An 18,600-nucleotide genomic window follows, 5' to 3' on the forward strand; every position below is an offset into this window, starting at 1 on the left:
GATAGTAGCTTTTTGTCCCATGGTTTAATTTTTGTATTTTGTCATGATGTTGCTTATTTGATAAACTGAAAGAAAGCTGTGAAATTTGTCATGTTTACTCTCAAGGGTGTAGAGGTTATCTAAGGTTGTAGAACACTATTCCAGATTAGTATCAATCTATTAATTATCATACTGAGGTTACCATTATCCATTAAATCCAGCTTGGCTACAGGTTACTAAGATTTTGTCACACATGTTGCTGAAGCTCAAGTATGTGAAACCTATCCTATGCTTCTGATCAACTAGTTTAGAAACCATCCAAGAAAATGAGATTAGACTTTCCAGACTTACTTTTATGAGTCCCTGTACAGTCCTGGGCATGAGTACTCCTGCTGCTCATAAATGACTGCTTAAATAATTCTGTCCTACGATTTTGCCTGTACTTACCTGAATGCTTTATATAATCTCTTTATTTACTTGGACTACAATTCATTTTATCAATGACTCGGGCAATCTTTTTATCTATGACTTTTGTGAGCTTTTTATCTTGAAAATCACTTTCCACAAGGAAGAAAAGGAAGGAGAGCTGAGCAATCTTCATTCATTGTGCTCTATTATTAGTTTCTAGAAGGGGGCTTATCTTCTAGATCTTGTGCTAATCTTTAGGAAGTCATTTTTCCTTTCCATGTATGAATAAGTATGAGAAGGCAATTAGGTATGAGAGATTAGTATGTGATTTTAGGGGCAAGTGATCTGTAGGAACATAAAGGGAATTTGGGAGAGGGTGTATGGGTGTGCTAGAGTGCGAAAGTTGCACAGAGATGGACAGGGAGGCAATCTGAGTGATGGAGTTTTGTGTGGGCAAGGGCAATGTGGCATTGGCTTCTACTGGTAGAGGCTGATCAACCATACCCTTCTGTTCACCTTTAGTCTTGACAACACAAGGCTAGAAGAACTTGAGGGATCATCTAGGTTTTGACCGGCACTGTCAGGTCAAACAACTACTAGATTATCCCTTGTTTCTAATTGGAAATGTCCTGTCTCAACCTCTGCAACCCACTTGAATGTTTGACTATACTCAGTGCCTACACAATCTTTACTCTGTCTAGCTGGAATTCTTCCAGCTATGGTCCAAGCCCTTAGAAGAACAAAACCTCTGTGGCATTAGAACTGCCTTCGTGGCATAAGAAAGGCAGCCCTGGGTGGTGTGGAAGGGTATTGTATGAGGACAGGGGTGTACTGCCCAGTTCCTAATAAGAATACACAGGACTTCAGGGCCTCTGATTAGGTTAGAAATCATCTTCACAGCTATCTTTGTATAGGAAAACAAATCCCTTGTTTCTAGTGGCTTCAAACCCTAAGGGATGCCATGACCTAGGGAACATCTTGAGCACACCTCCTCTTTTCTCTGAACCGGTCCACAGGTATGTTGAGTGTCCAGAGCGTGACCAGCAGGTACTGGTATTGGGCTATAGTCTCTGTTATCAGTCAGAAGGGAGTTAAATGTGCCTTCAGGTTAAATCTGGAAGAACAAAAGAATTCCTGAAAGGTTTGAGGGAGGAGCTACTTGAGGGAAAACCATGGATATACCTTAGCCTCTTTTTTAGAGTGAGCTGCACAATTTCAAGCATGATCCTGCATGCCAATCAGGGCAGGATGAAATCCAAACAGCCTAAAGGAAGTTTTTAAGAATCTCCTGAGAAATTTCTGCAGCCAATAAGTTAGAAAAGTAAAACCCGGGGCGCCTGGGTGGCGCAGTCGGTTAAGCGTCCGACTTCAGCCAGGTCACGATCTCGCGGTCCCTGAGTTCGAGCCCCGTGTCAGGCTCTGGGCTGATGGCTCAGAACCTGGAGCCTGTTTCCAATTCGGTGTCTCCCTCTCTCTCTGCCCCTCCCCCGTTCATGCTCTGTCTCTCTCTGTCCCAAAAATAGATAAACGTTGAAAAGTAAAACCCCTCCAACTTGGAGCTGGCCCAGCACCCCTGTCAAGGTGAGGGGATGGGCTGTATGAGGAACATGGGTGTCCCATTCTGCCCATTTTGTGGTAGACCTCCCATGCAACCTTCCTTTGGTCTTCTGGAACCGCTGACCAATAATTGCTAATACTGATTGAGCATGTTCTATGTCCCAGTCCTGGGTTAAGTCCTTGGCATAGACTATTACAGCTAATTTCCGCAGTAATAATTCAAGGCAGGCAGGTGCCATTCTTTTTCACAAATGAGACCTAGGGAAAAGAACACATTTTCCCCAAAACCTACAGTATATGGCAACCCAGTGCAGAGGTCTACGCCGTTCTCAGGTCAGTACTGTTAACCCCTGGGAGTAGGCAGGATGGCTCTCCCAGGCTGCCTGTGCCAGGGTAGGAGCTGACAGGGTGATGCTGAAGATGCAGACATACATGGGAGAAATATCAAGGCAAAGGCCATTTCTGGGCTCTCAAATGTGCGAATCAATTTCATGTAGTCTTGGTGGTTGGAAAACTGTCTCTCTGACTAGTCAAACTCAAAAAAAAAAAAAAAAAAATCAAATGCTAGAGGAGGGAAGGGTGTGCAGAATTGATTTCCTCACTGGGGTGAGTGAGGAAGGTGGCAGGAGAGGGGAAGAAACACCTGATGGGGAGAGGAAGTGATGGGGGGCAGCTGGGGCAGGAGGAAGCTGAGGGTGGCACTCTTAGTTTTGGTTCTACTTCACAGGAAGGGAGGGAGACTGCAAACCCCTTGCATAGCTGCACTCTGGTCCACTGTGTCCAGCCTGCAACTCCGTTCAGAGGAACATATGTCCACAGGGTTCATTTCCACTGCAAATGCCCAGGCTGTTATCTCAGTCTTATCCTCAGATGATGTACAATAAGTTATAGGACCCACTGACTCAGCACCAAGGGCATTTTCCATTTTAAGTCAGTACAGCCCGATTAAGCAATCAGGATGACCAAATCTGGGAATAAAGATTACAAAGTTTTATGGTGTTGATCCACGATAGGGGCAAGGCCAAATCATGTGTGGCTGACATATTTTCAAGGCAACATACACCCAGTTAAGATCAATAAATGATAAATGGTCTTTCTTTCTTTCTTTCTTTCTTTCTTTCTTTCTTTCTTTCTTTCTTTTTATGTTCTTTGCCACTAAGCTCTATCAGCTCTCTGTAGCTGCCAAGGTAGGTTCCACTCTACAAGCCTTCTTCCCAGTGATGCCATGGCGGGGATGCGAGATGTTACTGAAACAAGAGGTGCCTCTGGGGCAGTGGGGAGGGTGGTGAGGAAAGGACTGGAAGCCCCACCAAGGGTCCGAGGTTCCCTAGGGGTTCAGATGGGGTTTGTAAGGTTCAGTATGACTCAGACTATTTCCTCCTCAGTAGGGAGGCCCAGACCCTGATTGCATCACTTTGGCCTGCCCCAGGCCCTGTGAGGGGGGATTAGCGGTTCCAGGCCCTTTACATGCAAATCATATAGTCTTCTGCTGCTAAATGTTTCTGCAGACAGGATGACTAATACTGCCCTAACCAGCTGGTATTTTATCTAGTGCTCCCTGCTAATTCTGGTTTACACCCTATTTATTTTCAAAACCTCAAAAAGTAGGAAAACTAAAATTGGCCTTAATATAAGACCTTCACCAGTTTGACTAAAAAAGTAGGGATTCTGGAGTTCAACTGCCTGGTTCAAATCCTGACATTAATGCTTTAGCTGTAGGACTTGGCACAAGTTCCCTAATCTCTGTGCCTCAATTTCCCTATGTGTACAATGGAGAGTGCCTACCACTTGGGGTACTGAATGAGTGAATGCACTTAAAGTGTTTGGAACAGGGCCTCACACAGAACAAATATGAACTAAACGTTAGTCCTTATTAAGTGAAAACCTCTTCTGTAGTCAAAGCAAGTGCTTGTAGTTAGTCTCCTTTTAAAGACTCAAGCCCACATGTCTACTTCAGTGGGGAATAGCTTGGACAAGTAGGGACAGATGGGCATGGGGATGGGGATGAGGACGAGCTGGGGAAGACAGGAGGGTGATAAGACCTGAGGGTTTTTCAAGATTCCTTATCCAAGAGGCAAGATGGTAACCGGAGGGAAGGGTAAATGTGACCTTGTCTTGACCTCCATGCTGTCAGCTGAGCTGGGGGAACGCCGCAGCCCGAGCAGATGCAGCATCTGCTGATCAAGTGGCTTGTGTCCAGTCTATTGCAGGAAGTATGGGCGGGTGACCTTGTGATCCTCAGGATAGAAGATTAAGGAGAATGGATTAAACATGTGAAGGGGAGCCCTAACCCTGGACTTGGAGACTCCTGGTGTTTTAGGTATATATCCTGTAACTCTTCTCTCTCCCCTCCCATAAAAGAGGGAGGAGGAAGAAGCACTGGATATCATCTCGTAGCATGATCATTGGTGTTCCATTGGGGTAGGCCTGGAATTAAAGGAATGGACTTAAAGCCAACTATAGGGGAATCCAGGTAGCAGGTTTGAATAGGTTATGAAGAGAAAAGCTGCCGAGTTGATTTCAGACTCACTAAAGAGGACATCTGGGTCCTTGGGCTATAATGGATTTTGTAAACAAACACAGGAAGCATACTTTGTTGATCTTATATCGGTGTGAAATAAAGCATATTGGGTGGATCATCAGCTCCACACAGCACTAGAAGATTGAGCTGCAATGTAGCCATGAAAGTTCCTGTTCACCCCCCTACCCCCGCAAATAGAAAAATCCCTCCCTTTCCATTAGTCTGTTGGATTAGAACTTCCGAGCTTTGGACTCTAGATGCATTCCTTTACCAAGTCTGAAACCTTTGGGCAACCAACTAAACTTCTGAGTCTTTCTCTTATTTGTAAAAGGTCCCATGGTATTCACATTGGAAGTAGTGGTAGAATGACCTGAAGATGTAATGAAATTATGCAGGTTGAGTGTGCCTATGAACTGCTCCGTGCTAAACAAAAGCAAAAGGAGGCTCCTAGTGACTCTATTGATTCAAACGACCTTTTTTAGGGGCGCCTGGGTGTCAGGTAAGCATCGGACTTCGGCTCAGGTCATGATCTCGCAGTTTGGGAGGTCAAGCCCCGCATTGGGCTCTGTGCTGACAGCTCAGAGCCTGGAGCCTGCTTCAGATTCCGTGTCTCCATCTCTCTCTGCCTCTCCTCCCCTGTCCCCCCCTCCCTCAAAAATAAACATCCGTTTTTAGCTTGCAGTATAAATAAAGAGCCCAGGGCAGAGATTTTCAATATTGGCTAGCTACCCCTTAGCTGCTCTGTAATTCCTCATCCTGTTTGTAGAGGGAGGCCATGTTCTGGTCAATTTGACGTGTGCCCCTTCATCTCTTTCTTCCTTGCTATATTTTCCAGATGGCATATTTATAAGCTAGAAGCAGGCCATTGAACTTGCACTATACTTTCTCATTCACATAAACATTATGCCTAGGCACTAAGATACTGCAGCAATGTTTAGCAGTTATCACCCTGACTCAGAACAGAAGTTTTGGTCAGTAATAGGCTATGTCCACTTAAGGGACACACAAGTTATACTAACCTTTTGTGTATTTGCTTTAAGGACCCTATCCATTCTGCTTAGAACTTTTAAGTAGATCTCTCCTCTCCTAGTGGGGATAGGACAAATCCTCCTGGACAAAAAGTTTCCTTTTGCTACAAAATGCGTTTATTTCCAGACAGACAAAATTCTCCAGCTGCATATAATGAGTACATAAAGTCCTTCTTTTGATAAATGTCCTTTTATAAGAGCCATTTCTAATTATTAAAATGCATACCAAACATTCGTCTCTTAAAATATAACTTAAATAACCTGCTAATGTAGGAGTCCTGAGTGGCGTGCGATTCTTCACCGAGTTCAGAGCCGTATCCACACGTGGTCCCAAAATGAGATTTCACAAGTCAGCAGGCAGCAAACGTGTCCAGCTCACCTGCTGGTGGGAGGAGTAGTTGCCGTGGTGGCCGCGAGCCCTCTTACGTGGAAAAAGTCATGTGCGGACAAAGAAGCATGATATACGCAATGTGGAGGCGGCATTTCACAGAATGCAAACACCATTCAGGTAAAGAAGTGGACTGGAGAAGGAAAGTTCAGTTTGCATTAGTAGGTGTCATGGCACCGTCTCACTGGGCACTCAATAAATATCCATTAAAGTAAGTATAAGACCAGAAGCTGGAACAGTTGTCTTGGTGCCCAACATCTGTTTTCAAGATAGGGCTTGAAGTTGTTTGACGGATGCTCTTTTGTTTCCTCAGAGTATATCATTCTCTTTGGATAGTCCATTTCCTTATCTTCAAATTCTTGATTAGCATTTACAGACTTCTGGCACACTGCTAGTATTCGGGACTCCCTGGCTTCACGGAGAGCACAGAGTGGTCCATGTGAAATCTTGATTTGTCTTTGGAAGTAAAAAGCTGCTGTGGCTCACTTTCTCGGATCTAGGTGATTCTTCACACCTTCTCTTGAGTTGATTCCTTTTGATATCCCAAGCCCAAAGTAGCCATGGAACCTCCTAGGTGGAGCAGATTTCTTCATGAAATCTCATTCCAGTATCAACTATTTCCAGTACCACGGCTCCCTCAGGACGTGAAAGAGCTGAAGTTCTGTCCTTCAGAGTTTTCCACCCGTTCTCTGAAGGTAAGGTTCTTGTTCTAAGGCTGATACTAGGGAATGCCCCACAAAGGAAATTCCTGGAAAATCTGTATCCCCTTGTGATTCATTCTCTGTAAGGCTAAGGTTGTAATTCTGGAGACACAAAGGAAAAGTTTCTAAATTCATCCTGGTTAATCATAGGAAGATGCCCCTCATCAATTGGGGTTAAAACTGGCTCTTCCTTAATGAAGTCAGGGTCAAAATTACTGACATCTTCTCGGGATTTCTGTCAAAAGGAAACAAGTATTAGTTTGGGGGCACATGAGACTTCCTCATCTTCCCTGGGCCTGTGCCTGTTCCAGGGAGGTCAAAGAATGGCACTGAAACTCTCTCAGTAGCATTATTTACAGTTATGACAGTTACGGCTAAAGAGCACTGTATTGTAATTCTGCACTGTGTATGGTATGGCATTTGGTAATCACCAGTTCACTAACCCCGTGAAAATCGTACTGAGGAGGCCGGCCTTAGGTTGGGAGGCAAAGCAATTAATTTGGTCACCTGATCTAGGTGTCTCTATCACCCTTTACTCTGCATTTCACTAAGGTGCCACTTCTCAACAGGTCTTGCTGAAGGCCACACACACTTGGTTGTCAGAGTGTAAGTTCACACTTGCCTCACCTATTGTTTATACACAGGGCTATGTGTGTGAAGAGATCTTTCTTGAAAGATGGGCAAGTGCGGAGTTTAGGAAACCACTGCCTCTCCCTTTATTCACCAGTTGGATCCATGATGCCCTGCTGGCAAAGCCTTCCCTCATCCCCAAGGAGTTGGCAGGGGGAGGCCCATTAAAGGAAGTGGCTTTATGGCTGGGTGTCTGGTGTCCAATCTTATGGACTGTTACAGATTAAGCTAGCTGTGCATTTGGAAATGTTGATATTTTACATCTTTATAAACCAATGCTGAAAAGATCATTTCTGCCATTCTCTCCTATCTCGAACCATGGATGAGAAAGAGCTTAGTTCTCCAACCAAGAGCTAGACCACTCTCAGGAATGCTACACGGATCAGCTGCCTTGCTTGGGAAGGTACCCCTGGTGCTGCCAGCATTTCTCCAGTCAAAAGGGGTTTGGCCTGAGCTCTGTGCTGCAGTAACTGATACAGGCCCAGGCTCTCCAAGCCAAGGAGCCAGGTTTGGTGAGGTGGGTAGGGCAGTGCTTTACCTACCCTTTCTCCTTTTCTGGGGGCTTGGGAAATCCACCCTAAGGAGCTTGAGGACACTGTAGAGGAACAATAAATTTCTCATTCCAACTCGTTTGGGGAAATCTGGAACATTTTAGGCCTCTTAGATGGCAGAAAGTGCAAACTTTGGTTAAGAGAGGATGGGGCCAGGGCGAGCAAGAGGTGAAAACTTTGAGAGAAGTAACCGGTACAGGGAGAGATGCTGCTTCAAGGGCATACCTCCTTCTGGGTGAGGCTGCCCTGAAAAATGTCAGGCTGAATTTCTGGTTCGGTTATTCCATAGGGGACCATCCCATTGCTCAACAGATTCTTCAAGACATTTGAAGAAAGAAAGTCTACTCTGCCGGTCTTGGACACTTACGATTCTGGGTCTAAAAGGTGGTTCTACTTGGCGATGGTTCAGCTGGGCCCAGTCGATTTCCTTAAAGAAAGGATGCCTCAGGATGGCATGCTCACCACCCTGAGTCAGGCTGCCTAGGCGCATGGTGGGGTTCTTGGTCATGAACTGAAAGGGGGAGAAAGAGAGTCAATCATTCAATAATCTACAACAAGTATGTCACAAGATGGTAGGCATCAGTTCTGGCAGAGGAGCCCATGTGAGGCCTTCTGGCTGATCTTGCTTAACAAGCTGAATTTTCCATTATGGGCAGGACAGCCAACATGAATCATCCCTTAAGGCGCAATTGCTTGTGTGTATTTATGGCCTTCGCCACTTCCATTTCAGACGTGGCCACTAAAATAAAGCTGAAGGGTCCAGTTTTCTTTACTGTAAATGCCATGTATTTTTCTTTCCCTTTTAAAGAGACTCTTTATAAAATAGTGTGCCCTTCTCCCACACTGCAGTTGTAGACAACCCACAGCTTATGAATAGGGCTACTTTTAAGAACAGCTGTGCCATTTTTTGAGGCCCTGACGAGTCGGCCAGGATTCCCGCTCTCTGACAAGACCACAGGGAGAAGAGGGAGAGTCATTCTTTTGAAGACCTGTGGGAAGAAGCTGTGAGAGTTTAAAAAAGAAACAAAAGTTGGCCACTTTTCTTTATGCAACAAAGATGCTCCTTTTCCTCCGGCCCATTTTGAAATGTTTAATGATTCAGAATCCTACTTAGACCATTTAAGCAATGTGTGTATAATAGGTGTATATATATATCATATATACACCTGGATCATATATATATAATTACATATGATATATATATCACATATATATATATATACACACACACACACACACACCTATTATAATCCTTTGCATATCAACTGGGAAGCTCCCTTGAGGCTGAGCCCCTGTCAAGGTATTTGGAACTAAGTCTACTTTGACAAAAAGGACAGTAAGGTGTTCTGATCATGTCTTAACCAAGAATTTGTACAGGAGAACTCAGCTTTTCAGGGCCAGAATGTGATTTTTGATTTTAAAGACACGTAAGATAATTTAACCTTGTGTTTTCAAAATAAAAGTTGCCTTGGATTAAAAAGTGTTGTTTTAAAATTTAAATCAAGTTATCTTTAAGAACACTCCCAAACACTGCTTTCCAAATTTGATTTGTGAGCACAAAAGTAATGCTGTGTTCATACAACTTGCTTTAGAGTGGAATTTCTAGAGTCAATGAAAAGCCAATCTTGTTGAAGGTGTGCAGACATGAAAAGGTAGTGTTTGGAGGTGGCCATCCCTGCTAGGCCAGGTGTCCAAAGCTACAACGCATCCAGTGTTGGTTTGAATAAAAATGGAGGGAGAAGGCTGTAAAAAGCTCTAAGCAAATCTGACCGGACAGACCTCTGAAGAAAATTTTTAAAAGCCCTCCAAGGGAGCTAATAAAAAAATGCAGATGCTGATGGGGTCTAATAGCTTTTCCTCTCTTCTACTGACAATGAATGCAAGGCCATTGGTGATGGTGGACTGGAGGGGAAACCCGAAAGGAAAAGGGGCTTTCAGAGCTACACTGATCCAATTGGGGCAGTTAGCACTCCAGGCATGTACAGTGGTCAATGTGGATTTAGGAAGTACATGTCTCATAAATAGTTCTGTAAAAGTGAGGTCTTCATGCTGCTTGGGTTCTTGTGGCTCAGCCTGTGCATTCAGAAAGGAAGGGGAAAATATATACACAAGAAAAAAGGAGTAGGTTCCCTCCTTAGGAACATTAATGGGATACAATCCCTGATGGAGTAGGCATCTATTTGAAGAGCTAATTTACAAGGATGGTAAAACAGACTCAGATGGCTTGTGGGAAATTCCCAGGCCTGCCAACGATGAGTGCAGAGGGCATCTTGTGTGTGGGTACAACTTGTTCTTCTGGACAAGAGGAACAGTGCATGGCTCTCAATGCCAGGGTGGCAAAAGCCCAGTGTCCATTCTTCCTTGCCCTTGGCACTGAAGCCAAGCTTCCAAGGGATACTGTGGAAAGGAACTCCGCGAGGGAAAATAAACCAAATCACAACTGTTCTTCCTCTAAAAATGGAAATGGAGGCAGTCAGAATAACCCTTTCACTAGCTTTATACTTTCTCTTAGGTTCTGGGAAGTCCTGAATAACCAAGCAGTTTTGTTTTGACTTTTAATATATTGTCCTAAGCCCTTTAGATACAGCTATTCTACACTTAAAAGGGGGATCCATTTACAAAGGTTTACATGGTGTCTACTGTATGCAAGGCAGTGACCTAGCTATTGTGGGGATATAGATGACAAAGACAGTGTCTTCCCCATGAGGAGCTGATGAAGTGGGGAAGAGGCCAGAAAAGTTTATGGGCAATCACAACTGGGTGGAATGAAAAGAGCAGAATGTGTAGGAGCTTGGAAGAGGGGTCTGGTCATGAGAAGGCAAGTAATGGCCTCATGGAAGAGGTAGCTATTTGCTGAGAGAGGAGGTAGATGAATAGAAGGAACGCAGGCATGAACAAAGATGACAGTTGCTCCCAGGAGCCAGCACAGGTACATGCAAACACCTGGTATGCTGCAGTATGACTGGTGCATTGAACCAGTATGACTGGTTGAAGATCTGGGAGAGGGGCAGCCCATCGGAGCCACCAACATCCTATGGAAAGATGAATGGTAAGAGCTGGCCGGTGAGGTAGGAGATGACTCTAGCCACAGTGGACTGAATCAGTCAACGAAGAGATAAGAGATGGTAGGTGAACAGTGAAGAGGTTGAGAAAATAGCTGAGAAGACTGGAAAAGTTCAGAAACTAGAAAGGTTTCTGGTTAGTGGCAAGGAAAAGTTAGGAGCAAGTCCTAGTAGGCTTGTGGAAGAATGGACACAATCCCACACTTGTTGGCCTTGCAGTGAAGGGGCAAACAGGAGGGCAGGGTCACAAGGTCTGCTCTGGCTGCCTGATGGAGGGGTAGTATTGGATAGCAGAGATAGGTAATGAAAAGGCAATAGATTGTGGGTAGTATTAATAGAAATAGTAACAGTAGTAACAGCAGTATTTGGGGGGAATGAAACAAAACCAGCATTTCTCAAGACCTAACAGTGTGCAGATCTGGGATGCTGAGCTCAGCTTTGCATTTGAGGTATGCAGACATCCTCAGGAGATGACTAGTCCTGTAAATCCAGGATTCAGGCCAGGATTAGAGCTCTAACTCTCTGAGACCTCAACATTTGGTGTGAGGGCAAGAGAGGAAAGGGTAGGCAAGATTGTGGAGAAGGAGAGAGAGAGTATAGCTGTAAGACCAGCCCCAGGCCTCAGACCTCTTACTTGGCTCACACAACAGGTTTTAAAATAATTTTAATTACTTGTCAAATATTTAAAAACTAGGAAATGTCAACTTTAAAGTCAAGTTTTCCAATTTCTCTTGGAAAATAGGATGTTCTGGAACACTAAACCCGTACTTCTTGATATAAATGGCCTAAAGTCTAGCAGTAGCTGTTTTTTTTTTTTTTTTTTGGTGGAGCATATGATCCTTAGCCACATGCCCCACCATTCCCTATTGCCTCACCCTAGCTGGCTTCACTCACTGACTCTATATGGCTCTGAGACCTGGCATAGTGATAGAAAAAATGCTGGGGTGGGGCTTCTGGTCCAAGATGGCAACATAGGAAGACCGTGAACTGACCTCATCCATGGACATACCAAATCTACACCTATCAAAGCAATTCCTCCTGAAGAGAAACTGAGGACTGACTGACCAGCTTCTGCACAATAAAAGATCAAAACATGAAAACATAATAAAGGGAATACCCAATGGTGCAAACTACAGTGGGGAAGAATAGTTATGGAGGGACTTTGGGTAGATTCAGCTGCCCTGAAGCACTGAAAAAAACACCATTTTAAAGCACAACTAGAATATAAAGCATTCAGCCCTAGAACCCTGACAAATGGCAAGACACAAAGTCTTCCCAGGTTGGAGGGGCTGGTGTGTGTTATTCACAATCCCTTTATACCTTGGTAACATGGAGAGCAAGGTCCAGTGTCTTGGTGAACCTTCTACTTCAGTGAGCCCCAGGCCTTTAGCCCACACAAGCCCCAGCTATCACACCAAGGTGGCCCCAGAATGGTGTATATCAGGATGCTTCTGGTCAGCACTCACTACAGATCTAGAACAGGATAAAGCAAAGCCCCCCAAGCTTAACAGCAAAAAGAAAAATGAATTAAAAAAAAGATGAAGGAATCTCTTGGATAACATCAAACAAACATTTGCATAATAGGGGTCCCAGAAGAAGAGAAGAGAGAGAGAAATGGGAAAAAACCTAGACATCCAGGTTCAGGAAGCACAGAGAGCTGCAAACAAGATGAACCCAAGAAGAACCCATGATGTGTCACATCATGACACATAATTAAAATGTCAAGGATTAAAGATAGAGAACTGAAAAAGTATCAGGAGAGAAGCAACTAGTTAATTACATGAGGCTATCAGCTGGTTTTTTAGCAGAAAGTTTGCAGACCACAAAGGAGTAGCATGATAGATTCATAGTGCCAAGAGATAAAAACCTAAAACCAAGGATACTCTAAACATCAAGATTCCTGATCTCTTCAGTTCTGAATGGTAATTTTCCAAATAAAAGTTAAAGGAGTTCATCAACATTAAACTGGCCTTATAAGAAACATTAAAGGGACTACTTTTTGGGGGGGGGGGGGGAGAGAATCTTAAGCAGGTTCCATGCTCAGCGTGGAGCCAGATGCAGGGTTTGATCCCATGACCCCAGGATCATGACCTGAAGTGAAATCAAGAATCAGATGCTTCACTGATTGAGTCAACCAGGCACCCTGGGGGACTTCTTTAAGTGCAAAACAAAAGGCCATAATTAGAATAAAATTATAAATAAAAGTAATGTAAAATATGACATATATATAAAACATGGAGCAGGGAGTGAAAAAAAAGTTTTAGAATATGTTTGAACTTAAGTGACCATCAACTGCATATGGAACTCTGTATATTTAGGATGTTATATGAGCCTCATGGGTAACCACAAACCCAAAACCTATAATAGATACACAAAAAATAAAGATAAATAAAGCCAAGTAGTATATAATACTTGAAATCATCAATCACAAGAGAGTAAGAAGGAAAAGAGTAGAACTACAAAGACAACCAGAAAACAATGAACAAATGGCAAAAAGATACATACCTATCAAGAATCACTTTAAATGGTCTAAATGCTGTAATTAAACGAAATAGGTCTTATTTTCTTATCCATTCCGCCATCCTAACTATGTGCTGCCTACAAAAGACTCACTTCAGAACTAAAAATACATGCAGACTGAAAGTGAGAGGAAGGAAAAAGAGTTCCATGCCAAAGGAAGTGAAGAAAAAAAGCAATACTTTTGTCAGCCAAATAGACTTTAAAACAAACGTTGCAACACAAGACAAAGAAGGGCATTACATAATCATGGAAGGATCAAGCCAACAACAGGGTAGGACAATTGTAAATATCTATGCACCCAACATTGAAGCACCTAAATACATCAAATGTTAACAGATATAAAAGGATAAATTGACAGTAATACAATGATGGTGGGGGACTTTAGCACCTCACTTATATGAATGGCTAGATCAGGCAGAAAATCAATAATAAAACAATGTTTTTGAAATGATACATTAGACCAGATGGACTTGATGGATATATATACACCATTCCATCCCCAAACGACAGAAGACACTCTTTTCAGGTACATATAGAACATTCTCCAGGGTAAATACATGTTAGGCCACAGTACAAGTCTCAATAAATTTAAGAAGATTAAAATCATATTGTGCAACTTTCCTGACCACACCAGTATGAAACTAGCAATCACAAGAAAAAAATGGAAAAAACACAAACATGTCAAGGCTAAACAACATACTACTAAGCAACCTATGGGTTAAAGAAGAAATTAAAAAAAAACAAAAATACATGAAGACAAAAATAAAAACACAATAGTCCAAAGTGGGCCACAGCAAATGAAGTTCCAAGAGGGAAATTTATAGCAATACAGGCCTACCTCAAGAAAAATGTCAAGCAATCTAACCTTACACATAAAGGAACTAGAAAAAGAACAAAGTCCAAAGTTAGTAGAAGGAAGTTAATAAGATCTGAGAACAAAAATAAAAAAAAAAACAGACTAAAAAAACAATGAAACCAAGAGCTCGTTCTTCGAAAAAATAAAATTGATCAACCTTTAGCTAGACTCATAAAGGAAAAACAGAGGACCCAAATAAATCAGAAATGAGAGAGAAGTAACAACTGACACCACATAAATACAAAGAATCAGACTACTACAAAAAATAATATGCCAACAAACTGGACAACTTAGAAGAAAGACATGGATAAATTCCTAGAAACATAATCTTCCAAAACTCAACCTGGAATAGAATATCTGAACAGACCAATTATTAGTAATGAAGTTGAATCAGTAATCAAAAAGCTTCCAACAAACAAAACTTCAGGACCAGATGGCTTCACATGTGAATTCTACCAAACATTTAAAGAAAGTGTAATACCGGGGTGCCTCAGTGGCTCAGTCTGTTAAGCATCCAACTTTGGCTTAGGTCATGATCTCATGGTTTGTGAGTTCGAGCCCTGTATTGGGCTCTGTGCTGACAGCTCAGAGCCTGGAGCCTGCTTCAGATTCTGTGTCTCCTCCTCTCTCTGCACCTCCCATGCTCATGCTCTCTCTCTCAATGATAAATAAATGTTAAGAATTAAAAAAAAAAAAAAAAAGAAATGTAATACCTCTTTTTCTCAAACTACTCCATAAAATAGAAGAAGGAAAGCTTCCAAATACATTCTCTGAGGCCAGCATTACCCAGATACCATAACAAACAAAGATGCAACAGTCCTATAATAACAAAATATTAGCAAACTGCATTCAACAATCCATTGAAAAAATCATTGATCACAATCAAACTGTATTTATTCTGGAGATGTAAAGATGGGTCAATATTTGTAAATTAATATGATGCATTAACAACGTGAAAAATAAAATTCATATCCTCTCAAAAGAGGCACAAAAGCATCTGACAAAATTCAACATTCATTCATGATAAAAACCCTCAGCAAAGTGGGTTTAGATCTAGGCAACATACCTCAACAAAAAAAGGCCATATATGAAAAACCCACAGCTAACATCAAGTCAAGGGGAAAAAACAGGGCTTTTCCTCTAAGATCAGGAACAAGACAAGAATGTCCACTCTCACCACCTTCATAGTACTGAAAATCCTAGCTACAGTAATTTTCAAGAAAAATAAATAAAATGCATCCAAATTGGCAAGGAATAAGTTAAACTGTCACTATTTGCAGATGACATGATACTATACATAGTCTTCAGGGCTAAAAACTCCACCAAAAAAAAAAAAAACTATGAAAAATAATAAATTCAGTAAAGTTGCAGGATACAAAATTAACACAGAGAAATATGCTGGCATTTCTATATACTAATAACAAAATAGCAGAAAGAGAAATTAAGAAAATAATTCCAAGGGCACCTGAGTGGCTGGCTCAGTCACTTAAGGGTCCAACTTTGGCTCAGGTCATGATCTGGCAGTTCATGGGTTCGAGCTCCATGTCAGGCTCTGTGCTGACAGCTCAGGGCCTGGAGCTTGCTTCAGATTCTGTGTCTCCCTCTCTCTCTGCCTCTCCCTGACTCATGCTCTGTCTCTCAAAAATAAATAAACATTTAAAAACTAAAAAAAATTACATTCCAGTTACCATTTCATCAAAAAGAATAAAATCACTAGGAATAAACTTAACCAAGGAAGTTAAAGATCTGTACTCTGAAAAGCATAAAATATTGATGAAAGAAATTGAAGACCCTGCAAACAAATGGAAAGACATTCCACGGTCATGGATTGGACTAAGAACTAACATTGTTAAAATGTCCATACTACCCAGAGCAACCTACAGATTCAATAAAATCTCTATCAAAATACTAATAGTATTATTTTACAGAACTAAAACAAATAATCCTGAAGTTTGTATGGAACTACAAAAGACCCTGGATAGCCACAGCAATATTGAGAAAGACAAACAAAGCTGGAAGTATCGCAATCCCAAATTCCAAGGTACACTACAAAGCCGTTGTAATTAAAACAGTATGGTACTGGCACAGAAACAGACACATACTTCAGTAGGACAGAAAAGAGAGCACAGAAACCCATGCTTAGTTGATCAATTAATCTATGACAAAGGAGTAGCACAACAGGGAAAAGACGGTCTCTTTAATGGTACTGGGGATACTGGATAGCTACATTCAAAAGAATAAAACTGGACCACCTTCATACATCATATGCAAAAATAAACTCAAAATGGGTTAAAGACCTAAATGTAAGACCTGAAACCATAAAATTCCTAGAAAAAAAACATAGGTAGTAATCTCTTTGACACTGGCCTTAGCAACATTTTTCTAGATATGTCTCCTCAGGCAAGGGAAACAAAAGCAAAATAAATTATTAAGACTACATAAAAGTAAAAAGTTTTTTCACAATGAAGAGAACCATCAACGAAACAAAAAGTCAACCTACCAAATGGGAGAAGATATCTGCAAATGACATATCCAATAAGGGGTTAAGATCTCAACTGTAGAAAGGACTTACACAACCCAACCTCAGAAAACAAATAGTCCAATTAAAAATGAGCTGAGAACCTGAACAGACATTTCTCCAAAGACCTACAGATGGCTAACAGTCACATGAAAATATGCTCAACATCCCTCATCATCAGGGAAATGCAACTCAAACCCACGAACTATCACCTTTCACCTAGTCAGACTGGCTAGAATCAAAAACACAAGAAATAAGTGCTGGCAAGGATGTGGAGAAAAAGGAACACTCATGCACTGTTGGTGGGAATGTAAACTGGTGTAGCCCATGTGGAAAAAACAGTATGGAGGTTCCTCAAGAAATCAAAAATAGAAATACCATATAATTCAGTAATTCTACTTCTGGGTATTTACCCAAAGGAAACAAAAACACTAATTCATAAAGATACATGCCAGCTCTATGTTTATAGCAGCAATAGATACAATAGCAAAGATACGGAAGCAACTCAAGTGGCCACTGAGATTAACAGATCAGGAAGAAGTGGTACAATGTACAATGGAGCATTACTCAGCCATAAAAAGAATGAGACCTTGCCATCTCTGACAACATGGATGGACCTGTAAGGTATTATGCTAAGTAAATAAGTCAGAGAAAGGCGAATACCATATGATTTCAGCTATATGTGGAATCTAAAAATTAAAACAAAAAACAGAAACAGAACCCAAAATACAGAGAACAAACTGATGGTTACCAGAGGGGAGGCTGGGTCGGGGGGGTGGGGTGGCGGGCAAAATGGGTGAAGGCTAGTGGGATATATGGAATGAATAAGTCACAGTGATAAAAGGTACAGCACAGGGACCCTAATGAATGGTACTGTAATAGCATTGTATGGTGACAGGTGGTAGCTAACCTTGTGGTGAGCATATCATAACACAGACTTGTCAAATCACTATGTGGTACACCTGAAATTAATGTAACATTGTGTGTCAACTATACTTCAAAAAAAAAAAAAAAAGGGAGGATGAATGAAACAGAAACCAGGACAGGGACCATCCCAAGATGGAGATTATAGTCCCTTCATGACCAACTCTCCAAAGATGCAAAGAGGTGTATAGGGTTGGGGACAGAGGGGACTTGTTGCTCTAGGCCAGGCACAGGACTCTCCCTAAACACTGTATTCCTGCTGCTGCGAACAGCAATGGCATAATTCTTTTGCAGAAAACTTCCTCTGTTTGCTTATGTCCCTAATGGGATTCAAATACCAAACAAATTAGCAACAATGTTGTTTGGAGCAATGTCTAGCCACATCTAAGGTCATACTTAAACTTGCCTCAACTGACCTTTTCCCGACTGTGGTCCAAATGAGAAAGTCAGCCAAGGAGGAAAATAAAGTGACTTCATGAAAGATTATGGACACATTTACTAAAGGAAACAGGATATTTTCTAGGGTCAATAGAAGCACTTTATAAGCTGCAAAGAATGAAGAGGCCAGGGTGGAAAATCTGATTCCACCCCAAATCTAACTGTCAAAGTAACTGGAGAATAGGGACAGGAGGGGGGTCAAGACTGGATGGTTTCATTGATATTCCCCTTCCTTCTGGAGTCCTCATTAAAATGGAATTTAACTAGAGGATACCAAAGCAACCTGAACTACATCTGCCCTGAGAATGAGAAAGTTAACGTTCTTTCAAGGCTGCAGACAAGGCAAGACTACAGGGGAAAACAGTCACCTGTCCTCCTGAAGGTAGCTCTACAGTGAAGTGTAAGCAATTTAGGCCAGGTTTGTACCAGAATGTCCTGGGAAGCCTCCTGCACACCAAGGAAGGATATATGAAGGGTAGAAGAGCTCCTCTGATAACGCACAGAGGTTAACTGGTTAGG

The 18,600-nt window shown here is 42.0% G+C and overlaps 1 protein-coding gene and 1 long non-coding RNA gene across 5 annotated transcripts in view; one reads left to right on the forward strand and one right to left on the reverse strand.

The window, feature by feature from the left end:
• Positions 1-18,600, forward strand: part of LOC147579922 (uncharacterized) — a 79,804-nt gene that overhangs the window by 29,774 nt on the left and 31,430 nt on the right. The window lies entirely within an intron of this gene.
• Positions 5,588-18,600, reverse strand: part of PRKCH (protein kinase C eta) — a 234,284-nt gene continuing 221,271 nt past the window's right edge. For all 3 annotated transcript variants that reach the window (XM_025918488.2, XM_086709599.1, XM_086709598.1), the window contains exons 13-14: positions 8,131-8,274; positions 5,588-6,817 (exon numbers count right to left, since the gene is read on the reverse strand). In XM_025918488.2, the coding sequence (XP_025774273.1) occupies positions 6,671-6,817; positions 8,131-8,274 (291 nt within the window). In that variant the 3' untranslated portion in view covers positions 5,588-6,670. The remainder of the gene's footprint in view (positions 6,818-8,130; positions 8,275-18,600) is intronic.

Source organism: Puma concolor, chromosome B3 (genome assembly GCF_028749965.1).
Source record: "Puma concolor isolate L17-30 chromosome B3, mPumCon1.1.hap2, whole genome shotgun sequence".
NCBI classification, from domain to species: domain Eukaryota; kingdom Metazoa; phylum Chordata; class Mammalia; order Carnivora; family Felidae; genus Puma; species Puma concolor.